The 15,208-nt window shown below is 52.0% G+C and overlaps 1 protein-coding gene across 2 annotated transcripts; it reads right to left on the bottom strand.

The window, feature by feature from the left end:
- Positions 1-751: 751 nt before the first annotated feature.
- Positions 752-14,961, bottom strand: Cavin1 (caveolae associated protein 1). 2 transcript variants are annotated; one of them, XM_005070165.4, is made up of 2 exons: positions 14,304-14,951; positions 752-3,366 (listed from the first exon to the last, which is right to left on the bottom strand). In XM_005070165.4, exons 1-2 carry the CDS (start codon positions 14,778-14,780, stop codon positions 2,668-2,670), a joined length of 1,176 nt encoding a protein of 391 aa, XP_005070222.1. In that variant the 5' UTR covers positions 14,781-14,951; the 3' UTR covers positions 752-2,667. The 2 variants fall into 2 exon arrangements, with proteins under 2 accessions (XP_005070222.1, XP_040605654.1); XM_040749720.1 differs by lacking the exon at positions 752-3,366 and adding an exon at positions 6,570-8,597 and having other exon boundaries at positions 14,304-14,961.
- Between the last annotated feature and the right edge of the window lie 247 nt (positions 14,962-15,208).

Genomic DNA, 15,208 nt, shown 5'->3' on the forward strand with positions numbered 1-15,208 from the left:
AACCTGTTTGAGCTAGTATCATGAAGGTGCGGTATAGCCCCAGAAATGGCATTACTTTTATAATGATATCCTTCCTGAGATTCTGAGACAGGCAGAACCCACAAGATGGCGAAATCCTATTGTTTCAGGAAATTCATAACCCATGGACAGGGTACATTTGCTCCAAGTAGAGGTGGTCACAGCAAAATAGGTGTTTAGAGCAGGGTTGCTGGGGAGTGTAAAATGCTGTGTGCATACAACTTGTGTGTAGACACACTCCTGTTCTTTTATTGACTTGCAGTCCCCTGAAGCAGTCTCTTGTTTCCCATCATCCTTCAGGCCTCTGATTGGGGTGGGTGACTGTCTGGAGGATGAAGGCCTTGGCAACTGGAAAGTAGATCCAGATGGGACCCAAATTATAGACTGGAACCCTTATGTGGCAGAGCCAGCTAGTTTTGCCACTTGGCTCCTGTGTGACCTTAGACAGGTCACTGTTCTCTACTCTAAAAGGGGAATAGTAATGATAGACCCTACCTTAAAGGGGTACTGCCCCTTTAAATAAACAGTTGCATGCCAAAATGCTAAATGTTCCAGCAGAGAAGTTTGACACATTTATCTCCGCCATCCCAGCCCACTTTAGGAAGCCAAGCAAATATATACCAAAAGTCTTCCTTCCTTCCTTCCCTCTGTACTTTTCCCCTTTTCACTCCTGGTTTCCCTTAGGCCTTCAACACCCTCAGTAATTGCTTTGGACAATATAAGCCCACACAAATCCTTTTAGAAAAGCAGGTTTATTGGTCCGGCTGCTCACCAGAACACAGCAACATGAGGGGCTCCCCCAGAGCCCACAGGAAACTGCATCTGCCCACAACTTAGGCCCCTTCAGCCCACCAGCACCAAGAGACCTCATTCTACCTCCCTCAGCTCATGTCTTCAATCATTTGGAGGAGGGAAAGGAACCAAGAAAAAAAAAGGAAAATTAAAAAAAAAGCAAAGCTTCTTATTGTATAAAAGGTCTGTGGTTTCGATCCCCCACCCCGCAACACACATCCCAGATATCAATTAGCTGCAATTCTAAAAAGCAGAGTAGGGAAGATAAGCAGTTGGGGAGAAGGAAGCAGCCTCTAGCCATCATTTGGGGGAGGTGTTGTCTTTGCTCCTGAATAGCCTTTAACGGGGAGGGGAAGGCGGGACCACTGTGTCTTCAGGAGAAAGCCTGGTCAATGATTACAGATATGAAGCCTCCAACAAGAAGCAGCACCCTACCCACAAACTTTCAGGTAAGGTGTCCCCAAAGGCAAGGAACTTAGGGAGGTCTTGGTAAGTTCTGCAGCTTTACACTAGGGAAGGATCCACACTAAAAGCTGCTGGGAGGGAGCTGGGGTGGGCTTCCCCGAGTGCGCTCAGAATCTCTGCTCCCTGCCTGGCCCTTAGCACCTTGCTCTCTCCCTATGACCTCCCTCCGGAACTGCTAGTTTTCCACAGCTTGCTGCTGCCCCCTGCTGGAATCCCGATTTTTGGGGATTGGAAAACTAGGCTTCCCAGAAAGCAATTCCCAGACCCTGGAAGAGAGGATCCAGTCCAGCTTACCTCTCTTTGGAATACACTTCTAGAACTGACTGCCCTCCTTCCTGTTCCTGAAACCTTCCTGCGCCCTGAGACCCTACCAGAGTGGGATTCTTGCTTCAGTTTCTTTGTGTTGCTAAACAGGGCATGCCTTTTTTTAAAATCCCATTTCAACTTTCTCCTCTATTTTCCCCTTTCTTTCCAAAACCATACTCATGTGCTCCTGCGTGCAGATTTTGTAGACTTGTAAATGGTCCCCTCCCCCCACACCTACCATCCTTTCCCGAGCTCTGCTTGCCTCCTGCTCACTTCGGTGGGACCTTTATCCAGGGTCTACGCACACTCTGCTTCCACCTCACCATATTGTCTTAGGCTCCCCCAAAGGCCCTCATGTCTTCCAGTGGGCTACCTCCCATAAGAGCAAAGGTCTCCCTAATCATATTCTTTCTTCATGGCACCTTGATTGCTGCCACCACCTTCTAAGCACGGGCTCTATCACTGATTCACCCCAGCCATCTCTTCTTATTTTGAAATAGGGTCTCACTGAAATACGCGGGCTGGCTTTGACTTACTCTATAGTCCAGACAGGCCTTGAGTTTTCAATTCTCCCGTCTCAGCCTCCCAGGTAGCTGGGATAGCAAGCTGGCACTAAAAAGCTGTCCCTGCAAGAGGTGTCTTTAGGATTCACTCTTTCCTCTTGCAGAAATTTTGGCTTGAGTCTCCTGGGATGGGGGTAAGGTAAAACGGCCCAGGAAGCGAGAGTGCTGCGGTTGAGTATGAAGCTATGGTGGAGAGGCCGAGTAGGAGGCAGATTCCCCCAAAGGGGCCTAACTGGAGAGCTAAGTTTAAAAAGCATCCGAGACCAGGCCATTCTTCCTATTTTCTACCCAGACTGTGTCCAAATTGAGACTGTCCATGGTGGGAGACCACCTCCCCTCGGCCTAAGGCTTGTGCTATGAAGGGATGCGCTTCCAGGGTGTGTTTTCAGCTTAGAAAAAGCTCAACCAGCATGGGGCTGAAGAGAATGCGAAATAGAAAGTTTGAAAAGAGAAAGGAGGTGGGCAGGGGTGGGGGGTCAGGGAGCGGCAGGGTCAGGAACCGGCCTCCAGGGCAGAGTCCTGCTCAGTCGCTGTCGCTCTTGTCCACTAGGACTGCATCTGACTCTTCGGTGATCTCCAACAGCGTGTGCACGTCGGGGCTGCTTCCGCGAAGCAGATCGGTGGCCTCGCCGCGCTCTGCGCCAACCTCGTCGTCATCAGGACCCACCTCCACCATCTCGGTGGCCTTCAGCACCTCTACCTCGCCCTCGCGGATCTTCTTGACGTGAAAGGTGAAGGGCGGCACCTTGTAGACGGCGGTCTTGGAGCGCGCGTACACCACGTGGTCGGGCGTGAAGGACTTGCGCAGCTTGTCGCGCGATGTCTTCAGCTTCTCGCGTCTCTCCACGGGGACCAGGCGCGTGCCCAGCTTGTTCATGCGCTTCTCCAGCGTGTGCCGCGTCTTCTCCAGGTTCTCCTTAGTCTTCAGGCGAGTCTTCTCCAGGTTCTCGCGCGTACGCACCTTGGTCTTCTCCATCTTCTCCTTGGAGAAGGCCTTCTTGAAGTCGTCCACGCGCCGCAGGCCACTGCGCTTGATGCGCTCGGCGCGGGACTCCTCGATCACCTCCTCCACTTCCACCGCCTCGTCCGACGACAGCTCGATCGCGGCGTCCTCCTCGGGTCGCTCGCCCTCGCCCAGCTCGTCACCCTCCTTCTCCGGCAGCGCCTCCGACTCTTTCAGCGACTTGCTCACGCTCAGTTTGGCGGGCAGCTTGACTTCATCCTAAGAGAACAGAACCGAGATGAGAGATGCCACCGGAGCTGGCAGAGCAAGGGCTGAAGGATGGGACCCCGGGCGAAACCGATTGGGGTAGTGGCGCTCCTGGGGAGAGCATGGGGACCTATGTTGTGAGGGTGAAATCCACCTGACTTGTTCACTCCTGAACACCGCAGTGCCCGGTACAGGGTGGGTCACAACGTGCGCGTTGGATGGTCGCTATACAGAGGAGGAGAGAGCAAAGCTTGTTCAGACGCTGGTCGGCATTATGATTGTACTTGGACTAAATATTCCAGGGACCCTCAAACCCTAGCACACTTATGGCTACCGCTACCCCTAGGATTGCTGTAAGCCATTGTGACTTCGGAAGGTACAGTTTAACTTTGTAAATAGCAGAGCGCCCTCTGGTGCCCTGGTTTACTCGCTGCCCCGAAGGACACAGTCGGTTTGGGGATGGTTAGAAGTTTGGAATGAGCTAGGGGTGACTTCAAAGCGAATCCCAGGTGGGTGGCTTTAAGCTAAAGTAAAAGAAGTGAGTTCTTAGGATTGAATCAGTTTTGGGGGAGGAGCGCTCTGCCTGCAGCCCCGCCTCCGTCCTTGACTTTCTCCTGTTATTAGGCTCCACCAGTGGACATCCCCTACCCCGACATGTAAGTTAATGGAGGAAAGGGGAGACGCTGGCTGAACGCCAAGTAACTGTTTTCTCCTCGGTCTGGACATTTCTTCTAGAACTGCGTTCCTTGCCCTGGAGTATAGGGGAGGGCTGCTTTTCTAGGCTTGCTTTGTTTTTCAGGCCAGAGCTTAAAAGCCAGGATTGGGGAAAGTGACGCTGGACTGCCTACAATCCCGGATCTCAAAGCTAGCTCTGAGCTCTCCTCTTCCTCTCAGAGAGCCTAGCACCAGTCCTAGCCTTGATTCTGTGGAGATTTGTCGATAACCTGACTTGGGATCGACATTTCTTCATCTTAGGATCCCCCAACACACTGCCACCACCAAAGAGTAGACGTGGGTGAGCTTAGAACTGAAAGGGTCTGGCCCGGATGATAGATGGAGGCTCCTATAGAGGCCCAGACTTGCTTTTGGTATTTAAGCCCAAGGAGTGGGGGGGGGGGAATGCACGTTTTTCTAAACTGTTTTCTCAAGGTCATTTTCCAGAATTATAAAATAATCCCATTCCCTGAGAAAACGGGGCAACATAGATTGGTTCTTCTCATAGAAAGATACACATGAGGAAAGATACACATGAAGAAAGAATAGACACACACACACACACACACACACACACACACACACACCTATTGGTAGGCTGCATGAAATCTTTATACCACCTGCTACAGAAATCCCTTCCCCACACCCAATCCCTTTCCTATTCCCTCCCATTCACATCCCCTAGGGCTTCCTGGTTTACATTAGAAACTAGGAACACCTCCTCCCAACTTCCTTCCCTCCTTGTCAATAACATTAGCAGGAACAAAGAGGGAACGATGCTTTCACGTAGTCTCCCAACTGGGCACTAGCTCACTGGGCACCAAGCCACCTCAAGCTATCTGTTACATTACTACACCTCCCAGCAGGCAGGGTAGCCTGAGCACAAGGCATGCTGGGATTTGTAGTCTCCACCTGCCATAAGTGGTGGACTCAGGTACTATCACCGGACTCCTAGGGCATGTGCCATCCTTCTGCCTCTTATTCACCGAGGCATTGAAGGAATGATTTTCTTGTACTGAGTGTAGGACGGTCCCAGCCTCTCCTAGCATTCCTTCTGACTTTGAGTCACTTGCAGTCATCCTGCCTGTACCTAGACACTGACATCATTGGGGTTTACACATCATTTTAAGACTCCCTAGGATTAAACTCTCTGCCATCTCTTCATGCATCTCAATCCAGAATCACCTATAATACCAGTATAAAAAAAAAAAGCAGCCGGGCATTGGTGGCGCACGCCCTTAATCCCAGCACTCGGGAGGCAGAGGCAGGCGGATCTCTGTGAGTTCGAGGCCAGCCTGGTCTACAGAGTGAGTGAGTTCCAGGACAGCCTCCAAAGCCACAGAGAAACCTTGTCTTGAAAAACTAAAAAAAAAAAAAAAAAAAAAAAAAAGCTAGGCAATGGTAGCACTCCAGAGGCAGAGGCAGGTAAAGCAAGTTCTAGGACAGCCAGGGCTACACAAAGAAACCCTGCCTTGAAAAACAAACAAACAAACAAACAAACAAACAAAAAATCACCTCTTAGACCAGTTGGTATTGGATGCCTTTTATTCCAGCACTCAGAAGGCAGAGGCAGATAGTTCTCTGTGAATTCAAGGCCAGCCTGGCCTACAAAGTGAGTTCCAGGACAGCCAGGACTACACAGTGGTACCCTGTTTTAAACTTTTTTCCTGCCTTAATTTAAAAAAATTAAAAATTTTGTCTATTTCTCATCTCCCACACTGAAAACCCACCCAGGTCTCACCAAAGAGTAGGAGAGAGAACCCCACACCCCCTTTTACTAAGGTCAAGCAATGCAGGCTGAACAAGGAATAGTCAGGAAACAGTCCCAACTCCTGGGTAACAAATGCCTGCCCCTCTCCTATACCCCCGACTGCCCCCACATCCCACCCCGATCCCCAGCTAGGTGGCCTCCCTGACCTCTTTAACTTTCTAGACATTGGTCTTTGCCAGCTGAGCTCAAAAAAAAAAAAAAAAAAACAACTCCAGGCTTTTCCTGCCTGCCAGCTTCCATTGCTGCAGTGTTGGGGCACAATCCCAGGGAGGGAAAGTCTATGCCTGGACTTTTCGGGTATGGTGCCTGAGAAATGTAACCCCCTTCGTGGTGGGCTTCCTCTGGAATGACGGCTTTTACTGGAGACACCGTCTTCTGGGTGGAAGGTTGCAGGGTGGGGTGAGAAAACAATTTGGCCCGAGTCCCTGCACATTGTCCTGTAGGCTGGTTCTGAACATCACCATTAGCTTTTCCCCTCCATTAACGGATTCCTCTTTTCCACCCCCATTTCCACGCCAGGCTTCCCTCATGACTCACAGCCTTGGAGCGCTGCCTTGGGCCCACCCAGTCCTCGTGTTGCTACAACAGCCACCAACACAATCCAAAAGGACCTCCCCTTACCCTGGGCACGCGGGTCAGGTACCTTTGTCTCACCCTTACTGCGCTGGCAGAGTGATTAGGGCCATGGAGGGGCCTCATGGAAAGAAAGAAGGGAGGGGTCTGCTTGTTCTGTTTTCCCGTTTTTATTAAGGGAAACCACCACTCCCAACAGGCTTGGATTCCAGAGTTACCTTTAATGACCAGGTCCAAACAAAAGCATGCACAGCCAAACACACACAGCTCCCCAAGTCAGGATGGATGTAGAGAGGCCCCCAGGGAGGTTCCCCCCCTTACACTTCACCTCCCAACCCTGTTGCGGAAAAGTAAGACCTGCTGGCTGAGAAAGCTCATTTTACAAATATTATCTAATTGAGCACCACTATGCCCTCAGCATTTCATATCTGTTAGAGAGAAGGAACAGGTACTACCCAGCTGTGGGTAGGAGCCTCTCTTGATTTAGTGCTAACCAGATCTGTCTACAGCTAGTGCTGAGGAAGACAGTGGAGATGATTCCAAGACCCAAGATCTGCTTAAGGAGCATACCAAAAATATTTAAAAAGCTGTGGGTGTGGGGGGGAATGCCTTTAATCCCAGCACTTGGGAGGCAGAAGCAGGTGGATCTCAGGGAATTTGAGGCCAGCCTGTCCTGGAGTTCAAGGACAACCAGAACTGTTACACAGAGAAACACTGTCTCAAGAAGCAAACAAAAAAAGAAAAAGGAAAAAGGCTGCATTGTGGAGCGGAAGATGCATTAGGAAGGAGAAACGAAGAGGGAGTCCTAAAAGGCCAGGACCTCTGCTTTGGGTACCAAAACAAGGAGATTAAAACATCAAAAGCAGGAAGGGGCTCTCTTCTGCTATAGCACCCTTTCTTGACAGGGATGACATTGTTCCCAAGAGGATGAAAATTGACTCTCAGAAGGTGGCAGGGGCCTTGGATATTAGAACGGTTGTGGTGCTCAAAAAAAAAAAACCTCCATACAAAAATAATCATATATTGTATATATAATATTCAGTTTTCGCCGGGCGTTGGTGGCGCACGCCTTTAATCCCAGCACTCGGGAGGCAGAGGCAGGCGGATCTCTGTGAGTTCGAGGCCAGCCTGGCTGGACTACCAAGCGAGTTCCAGGACAGCCTCCAAAGCCACAGAGAAACCCTGTCTCGAAAAACCAAAAAAAAAAAAAATCAGTTTTCATGAGGGAAGAAGATGGGGAAAAAATCTACAAGGGCTCCTTAGGGGGTGATCATAGAGAAAGAAATAAAAAAGGAGTTGAGAAGCCTTGTGCACTGGAGGCAGCTAAAATGTCCGCCCTTTGGGCCTCTCTGAGCTGGCAGCCTGTGGGTGCCCCACCCAAGGCAAGATCTGGCAAATATAAGGAATCCCTTTGCAAAACATTTTCTAAGAGAAAATGAAAAAAAAAAGTAAGTGCAAATGTTTTCCTCAGCTACAGAGAGTGGGTGAAGAGGGCACAGAGCAGCTCCCAGGCCTGGGCCTCATGAAGGCTCCCCTCCAAAGAGGTTTTGAGCCAGACTGGCCTGCCCCTGAGGGGAAGGGGGAGGGGAGAGGGGGAGAGAATCAGAAGACACACCCAGTTTCATGCAGCTTCATGCAACTCAAGTCTGACGCCAGAAGGGCTACAAGTTAAAAAGACATCAAGGAGCACAGTTCTGTGGTTGAGTATTTGCTTAGCGTGCATGAGGTTCCGGGGTCCGTGCCCAGCACTGGGAGAACAAAACATCGGCACCAAGGAGGAGAGGATCCCCCCTCTTTACCTCCCACCCACACTTCACGCGCCACATTTGCCCGAGCGCTGCACGATGCGAGCATTTTTCTAACACCCATTGCCAGTCCATAAGGAACAGCAGCTTAAAAGGACAGGCCATCGAAGCACTGGCTTCCGTCAAGTGATGGCAGCCGGGAGGAACTGGCCCCAGGGTCCCAGGAGACCCTACATGCTCCCACCAGCCGTTGGCTCCTCTGGGATGGGTCGGGGCCCAGGCTCTGGGTAATTGGGCAGTGGGCTGGGCATCTGCTCAAAGGCTGGGCGCTCAGGCACTGTTTCCGGCTTCAGGTGAAAGGGCTCAGTCTCAGGCAGAAGGTCAAGAGATGCAATCTTGGGTGTGGCGGGGCCGAAGGGTGCATTCGGCTTCTTCTTGGGCTAAGATGAGGAAAAGGGGTTTAAATGGCACTTGGGATGGATGGGTGCGGGGAGGTTGACAGAAAGCAGCCTCTGTGGCACTGCAGAGCTCTGTCTGGTTGAAGAGGGAGAGGTTCAGGAATGGGTTAGGGTGGGCCGGAACCACATTTGAAATGCTTCTTTGGGAGGGCCCTGGGGCTAGAAGGGGTGGGATGAGCCCAAGCCCATGAATTAATAAACACAGCTTTAACTGAACCCCTTCCACCTCCCTCCCGTCCTCTAGAATGTTCCTTGGTTCTCTTCTTGGGCTTCCACCTTCTACCCTTAGGATGCCCCTATCATGCACGAGATGACTGTGGCTACTGAGGGCAGGAGAGAAGGGGAGAAGAAGCTGCCAAGGAATGGAGAAGGAATATTTTGAGACCAACTGGTAAACTCTAACAGGGAGGCTCCAATGAGTGGAAAAGACACACACTCCCTTCCTTCTTGCTGTTCCTGGAGGCAGGATGGGCATGCGTGGGTGCCGCCCCGGATAAGGAAAGGGACATGCACAGAAGAGGGACTCTGGCTACTTTCCTTTGGCCATGATTCTTCCTCGTGCCTCCCTTGCTTAGAATATCCGACTCTATAACACAGGAAGAAATCAGAATATAAAAACAAACTGTCTTGGGGACAGGTGGGCTTGTAGGGTTCCCAGTGGCTGCTTCTGACCCTCTGAAGAGTTGAGCTCACACTCTTGTTTTGGGTGGAGACCTCGGGAGAGGGACAATTAGAGGGAATGGCAGACTTGGACAATAGTGATGTTCAGTAAGGCATGTATTCCTAAAACCCCAAAGCAGCAACAGGTCCCAGCATGCCAAGTACGGGCAGGAGGCAGAAGTGGCAGGGGGGTGGCGTGGAAAATGGCTCTCCCCTAGAACGGGAACCTAAGCAAGGGATACCCACGGCTGGCCTGGAGTTTAACCTTACACTGGGCACCTTTCCCCTCCCCACTGCCATGGGGCTGGGTAACCATTCTACTTCAGCACTCAGGAGCTTGAGCAACTAATGGCCATTGATATCCCACTGCTGGCCACTTGTAGCCAACATCGTACATGTGTCTGCACAAATACACGTGTACACACACATATCAAAGGGCATCCAGGCAATGAACAACATGCCCAGGTCCTTGCCCAATTTGCTAGTTGTTGAGTTGGTGTCTCATGTAGCTCAGGTTGGGCTCAACCAGGCTAGGTTCCCGAGAGTGACCTTGAACTTCTAATCCTACTGCCTCTACTGCCAGAGTACTGGGATAACAGGCACAGATCACCTAGCCAGTGTATGTGGTACTAGAGATGGAACTCTGGGCTTTAATGCATGCCAAGCAAGCACTCTACCAACTAAGTTAAAGTCCCATTCCCTACCGTTTGCATGTTTGGGTGTTGGTGGTTATCTCCCTAAGTAGCATAGACTGACCTCAAACTCACAATCCTGCTTCCATAGCCTCCAGAGAGCTTGGGATCCAGCTGTGCACCACCCCATTCAGCTGGCCTATTTTCACCCCTCATCCCTTAAGTGACGATAAGCAAGCAACTTCCCCCATTTGGGCCCCAGCTTCCTAAGACACACCATGGAGAGGACCAAGCTGGTTATCTTCTAGCTCAGAGGTCTAGGACGGAGTGATGAAATATTCACATTGATGGGATTCCAAAAACTACACAAGCACCCCCTCATCTCTGAGGTTGTTGCCTGCCATAATATTCCATTCCCTTTTGCTGCCAGTTGCCTGCTTTATGCCCTTTGTCTCACCTTTTTAACTTTGGCTTTTATAGCTGGGCGGTGATTGGCCCTCTCCTTTAATCCCAGCACTCAAGAGGCAGAGGCAGAGGATCTCTGTGAGTTCGAAATCAGCCTGGTCTACAAGAGCTAGTTCCAGGACAGGCTCCAAAGCCACAGAGAAACTCAGTCTCCAAAAACAAAAACAAACAAAAAAAGCAACCTTGGTTGTTTACAACAGTCAGATTTAACTTTTAAAAAGGGGGTAGGTGGGCATATGGTAGGATTGCCTCCTAAAAATACTCTGTCTGCTTTGCAGTCCAAGACCAAGAAAAACATCCCAAAGTCATCTGTTAGGAAGAATGGCATGGTAGACTCACTTGACTGTGATGAGATTTAGGCGGGGAAAGGGACCAGAGCAACAACCTTTGAGTATTTTTAGATTAAGGTTTAGGGTTCTTCCAGAGAAGGGTATCTGTGATTCACTTGGAGTACAGGAAGGAAGGAATTTAAGGTTGGGTGAAGGTTTGAGGAGAAGAAGCCAGCAAACCCTCATTCCAACCATACTGTCCACACCTTTAATGTCCGTGGGTAACCTAATCTCTTCAATACTTCTAGGTCCTATGCCCAGGCCTTTGGAGCAGATCTAATGGGTATCAGTTTTGCTGCTTCTGAACTATTCCACAGTCTGGGGATATGGGGCAATGGTAAATCACTTGCCTAGCATGCTTGAGACTGGAAAAATTACAACTTCCAGAAAATATTTGTTTCCACTTTATCGCCCCTTGTAGCTTCTAATATAGCTCTGAAAACATCCAAATCATCACTTGTAAAAATGATTGTGTGGATTTCAATTCTCCCAAGTTGCATGGTATTTCAGAGCAACTGCTTCCACCCAAACAATATGACCTAGACCTCCCAGAATCCCTCACTTTACCACCACTAGTAGAATTCACTTCCCCCCGTCACTAGCTGTTCCCTAGCTGAGTATCTCTCTACAGCACAGAATGAGATGCCAAACTGTTAGCTTTTGTTTATAGCCATACAAGGGATCACCTACCCTGATCCCACTCCTGTGATTTCCAGGCCCTCGGGTAACTTCTTCTACATCATGACCTCCCACATCTGTAGTGGAGAAGGTAGACTCTCATTTCCCTTCCCCCTCTAAAAAACTCCTATCGTCCAGGAGCCCTTTTCCAGCCACACACCACACCCTCACTCCCTTGCTCTCTGCCTGGCCATCTCCTTATCCCGAGTTTCCCATAAATGCTCGCCGCCCCCCGGTCTTCCCTATTAGGCCTGCCAAGACACATGGCTATTTTTACCCCATTCTTTTCCCAGACCGTGGACCTCTGCAGACCCAGGAAGAGAGCACGCTGCTTCCCTCCAACCCCCAACCCCTTCACCCCCACTTGGCACATCTGTGGGGCAGCGCAAGGAAGCTCTGTAAGCCTGAGCCCTGCCCCGTGCACCGTAAGTCAGTCCTTACCTCCGAGCTTGTCCCAGGGTCAGGGACTACGCTCTTAGTTATTCCCCCTGTGGGTTGGGGGGCTTGACTTAAGCGAGTCTTTCTTTCTTTCTTTTTTTTTTTTTTTGAGACAGGGTTTCTCTGTGGCTTTGGAGGCTGTCCTGGAACTAGCTCTTGTAGACCAGGCTGGCCTCGAACTCACAGAGATCCGCCTGCCTCTGCCTCCCAAGTGCTGGGATTAAAGGCGTGCGCCACCAATGCCTGGCGAGTCTTTCTTTCTTTTCAGATTGTGTGTGTGTGGAGGGGGGTTGCCTGTGTACACGACTGTGCTCCACATGGGTGCAGTGTACCTGCAGAGACAGAAGAGGGTGTCGGACCCCTCTGGAGCTGGAGTCAGATTGCTGTTGGCCATCATTTGGTTCCCTGGAAACTTGGTTCCCTGGAAGAGCAGCCAGGGCTGTTTACGACTCAGCCATCTTTCCAGCCTCAAGCCACTCTACCTCACCCACTGGCTTGGTTCACATGTACTCAAAGTCATCTAGTGAGTGTCCCCCCACCCCACTATTCAGATAGCGACGCCTGCCAAATGGAAGGAACAGCCCAAAGGGCACTGATCTCAGCAGAGATGTCCCCCATCCACCCAATACCAGTCATTTCTCTCAGCACAGGAAGGTTTTCCTACAGGCTGAAAATGTCCCCAAGTTGCACAACCTGGGACATTTAAAATAAGAAAGTCACTTATCCAAGTTCTTTGTGATAAGCCCAGGTTCTGAAGGAGAAAGCTACTTACTGTCTCAGACTGGATGTCACCTGTAAAGGACACACAAGTCCCCAAAACAACTCACAGGGCCCCAAGTCCCAAACTGCTACTAAACAGTTAGATTGCATGGGAAGCAAAAACTTTCTCCTAACAAACGGGTACTATAAGTGGGAGAAGCAAAGCGTTTTTGGTTTTAGACAAGGTTGTGTCATATGTCCCAGGCTGTCTTGGCCTCTGGAAATGATGGAGTCACGGGTATGCATCAGCAAGGCAAAACTTTGAAAAAAAAAAAAAAGAGCCTCTTGAAAGAGTCCCTCAGCAGTATGTAGAGGCAGGAGCTGGGAGCAGTCCTGTTTCTGCCTAATCCTACCCCAAAGTCCCAGAGCATATAGTAGGTTCCGTTCAACTCCAGACACTGGCTCCCATCTGCATCGCTCTTGGGCACCCTTAGGGAAATCATGCTAAGGACCTCATCTCACACCATGTGGTTACTTTAAAGCACCATCATCGAGCAAAGCTCAAAAGCAGTTAGTGACTACAGCTCCCTGATACAGTTTCTTGAAGGTGGGGCATGTGGGAAACTTAAGTCTTCCTTTTTCTTTCCATTCCCCTCGGGAGTATAAACTAACCCCCACAGCCCTCAGTCTAGGAGTGGGAGCATCAACCAGGCCCAACAAGGAGGCAGGGCTCAGCACATTTCCGTCTAGGGAAAGAACACCAATTCCTCACTCAGCTCATACTTAACTCTAAGTGGGGTCAGGGATGGGATGCGCAGGGGGCTGAATCAGCATTGAGACTGCCAGTTGCTTTAAGGGTGAAGATACAAAAGCTACATTTGTATCCAGGCAGGAGGAACTCAGAAAGGTGCAAAGAAAGCAAAGGATGGCGCCTGAGTGTGCCAGCCTCCACCCGCTAGCACCTTCACGGCTCAGGACACCGCCCCCGCAGTTATGCAGGGGAGGGGGGGTTGATTCACCGCGCCCAGACCGCCACCTTCACCAGCCCCACTTGCTCTCCTAACGCCCACCCCTACCCGCCCCACCCGCTCCCAGTAGAAGCTAAGGGCACCCGCACACCACGAGACACGGTGTCCCAAAGGACCTGAAAGTGCCTTGAGGCCAGGGACAGATGGCAGGCAGCAAGGGGACGCGCGTGGGCAGCCGAGGCTGGTGCGGGGGTGCGGGGTAGGGTGAGGGGGGCTGACGGTCGTGTCCCTTGCACGGCGCCCCCGCCGGTGCGTGCCTGAGCCCTGAATCACTCGCTATATCGGGCTCGTAGCACCGGAGGCCCCAGGCCCGGGCCCCACAGTCAGTGTCTGCTTACAGGGGGTCCCTAAAAGACCACCAGGGACCTCGGGTATTATCCCCACAAAACTTCCTTCAAGTGGGAAGACATTTGACAGAGACAAGCTGGGAGCATTCAGCGTTCCCAAGTCCAGCCTCTTCCCCCCGCCCCCCGCGCTAACTTTTCGACTAGGAGGTACACACCGCAGGGAGGGGCCTGGGCTCCAGGGAGGCACGAATGAGTCCCTTAGTGAGCCCCTCACTGCGCCCCAAGAATCCTCCACCCCAGGCACCCCACTCCAGCTGGGTTTGCAGGAAGGAGGGAGGAGTTCCTGACCGCTCCCACCGGACCAGGTTGACGGAGAGACGAACTTCAACTGGGTGTCCCTCACCCAGATCTCAGGGCCGGAGCTGCGGGTAGGATGGCCCCCACTCTGGACGTAGTCTGCCCACGGGCTCACCTGGTAGATCATGACTTTAAAGTTGCGGCGCCGCAGCAGCTCCGCCTCGTTGACCTCCAGCTTCTTTATCTGGCCCGCCTGGCGCTCCAGGCTGCCGCGCACCGTCTTCACGTTGACGCTGACCTTGCGCACCTTCTCCAGCAACTTGCTCACTGTGTTGCTCGTGGTGGCGTGCGCCTTGCCTAGCTTGCTCAGCTCTCCCTGGATGCTCTGCACGGCACCCTCCATCTCCGCCTGTCGCTCCTCCAGCTGGGCTTGGGTCAGCTGGATCTGGTCAACGGCGCCGATGATTTTATCCAGGAGGCTCAGCACTAGGACACCGTTTACCTGGTCCGACTTGATAAGCTCGTCAGAGCCGGTCCCCGACGGCTCCTCAGTGGCCGGTGCCTCCCCTGGGGTCGGCTCCGGGCCTTCGGAAGAGGCATCTGCATATCCGGAATACGGTCGCTCGACGATATGGAGCGTGACATCCTCCATGGCTTCCCGGAGCCGTGCGGGGCCGGCCGGGTGGAACTGGAGCGGGAGACCGGGAGAGAAGGAGGAGCGAGACAGGGGAAAGCGAGCAGGAGCCCAGAGCCGAGGAAACTCGAGCCACGTCCGTGCGCACCAGGACCCTGGCCAGAATTGTGGGGCGGGGAATCCGCGAGCTGCCCGACTCCCAGGCCAAACCCGGAGTCTGGTCGGCCATTGGCTGGCCCCACCCCAGAATGGGAGGAACCGGGGCAGAAGGGGAGACTAACCCGGGAGGGGAAGGAGAGGGACCCGAGAGCCAAACGCCCCACCCTGTCCAGGATGGTTGGAATAGTTGGAGCGGGAGTCTAGGGCCCCCTTGGCAGTGGAGGCTGCTGCAGCGGGACTGGGGCGGAGGAATGCGAGCTGAGGGAAGGAGTCAGGTCCTCCGAGTG

Source organism: Mesocricetus auratus, unplaced genomic scaffold (assembly GCF_017639785.1).
Source record: "Mesocricetus auratus isolate SY011 unplaced genomic scaffold, BCM_Maur_2.0 Super-Scaffold_100007, whole genome shotgun sequence".
NCBI classification, from domain to species: Eukaryota; Metazoa; Chordata; class Mammalia; order Rodentia; family Cricetidae; genus Mesocricetus; species Mesocricetus auratus.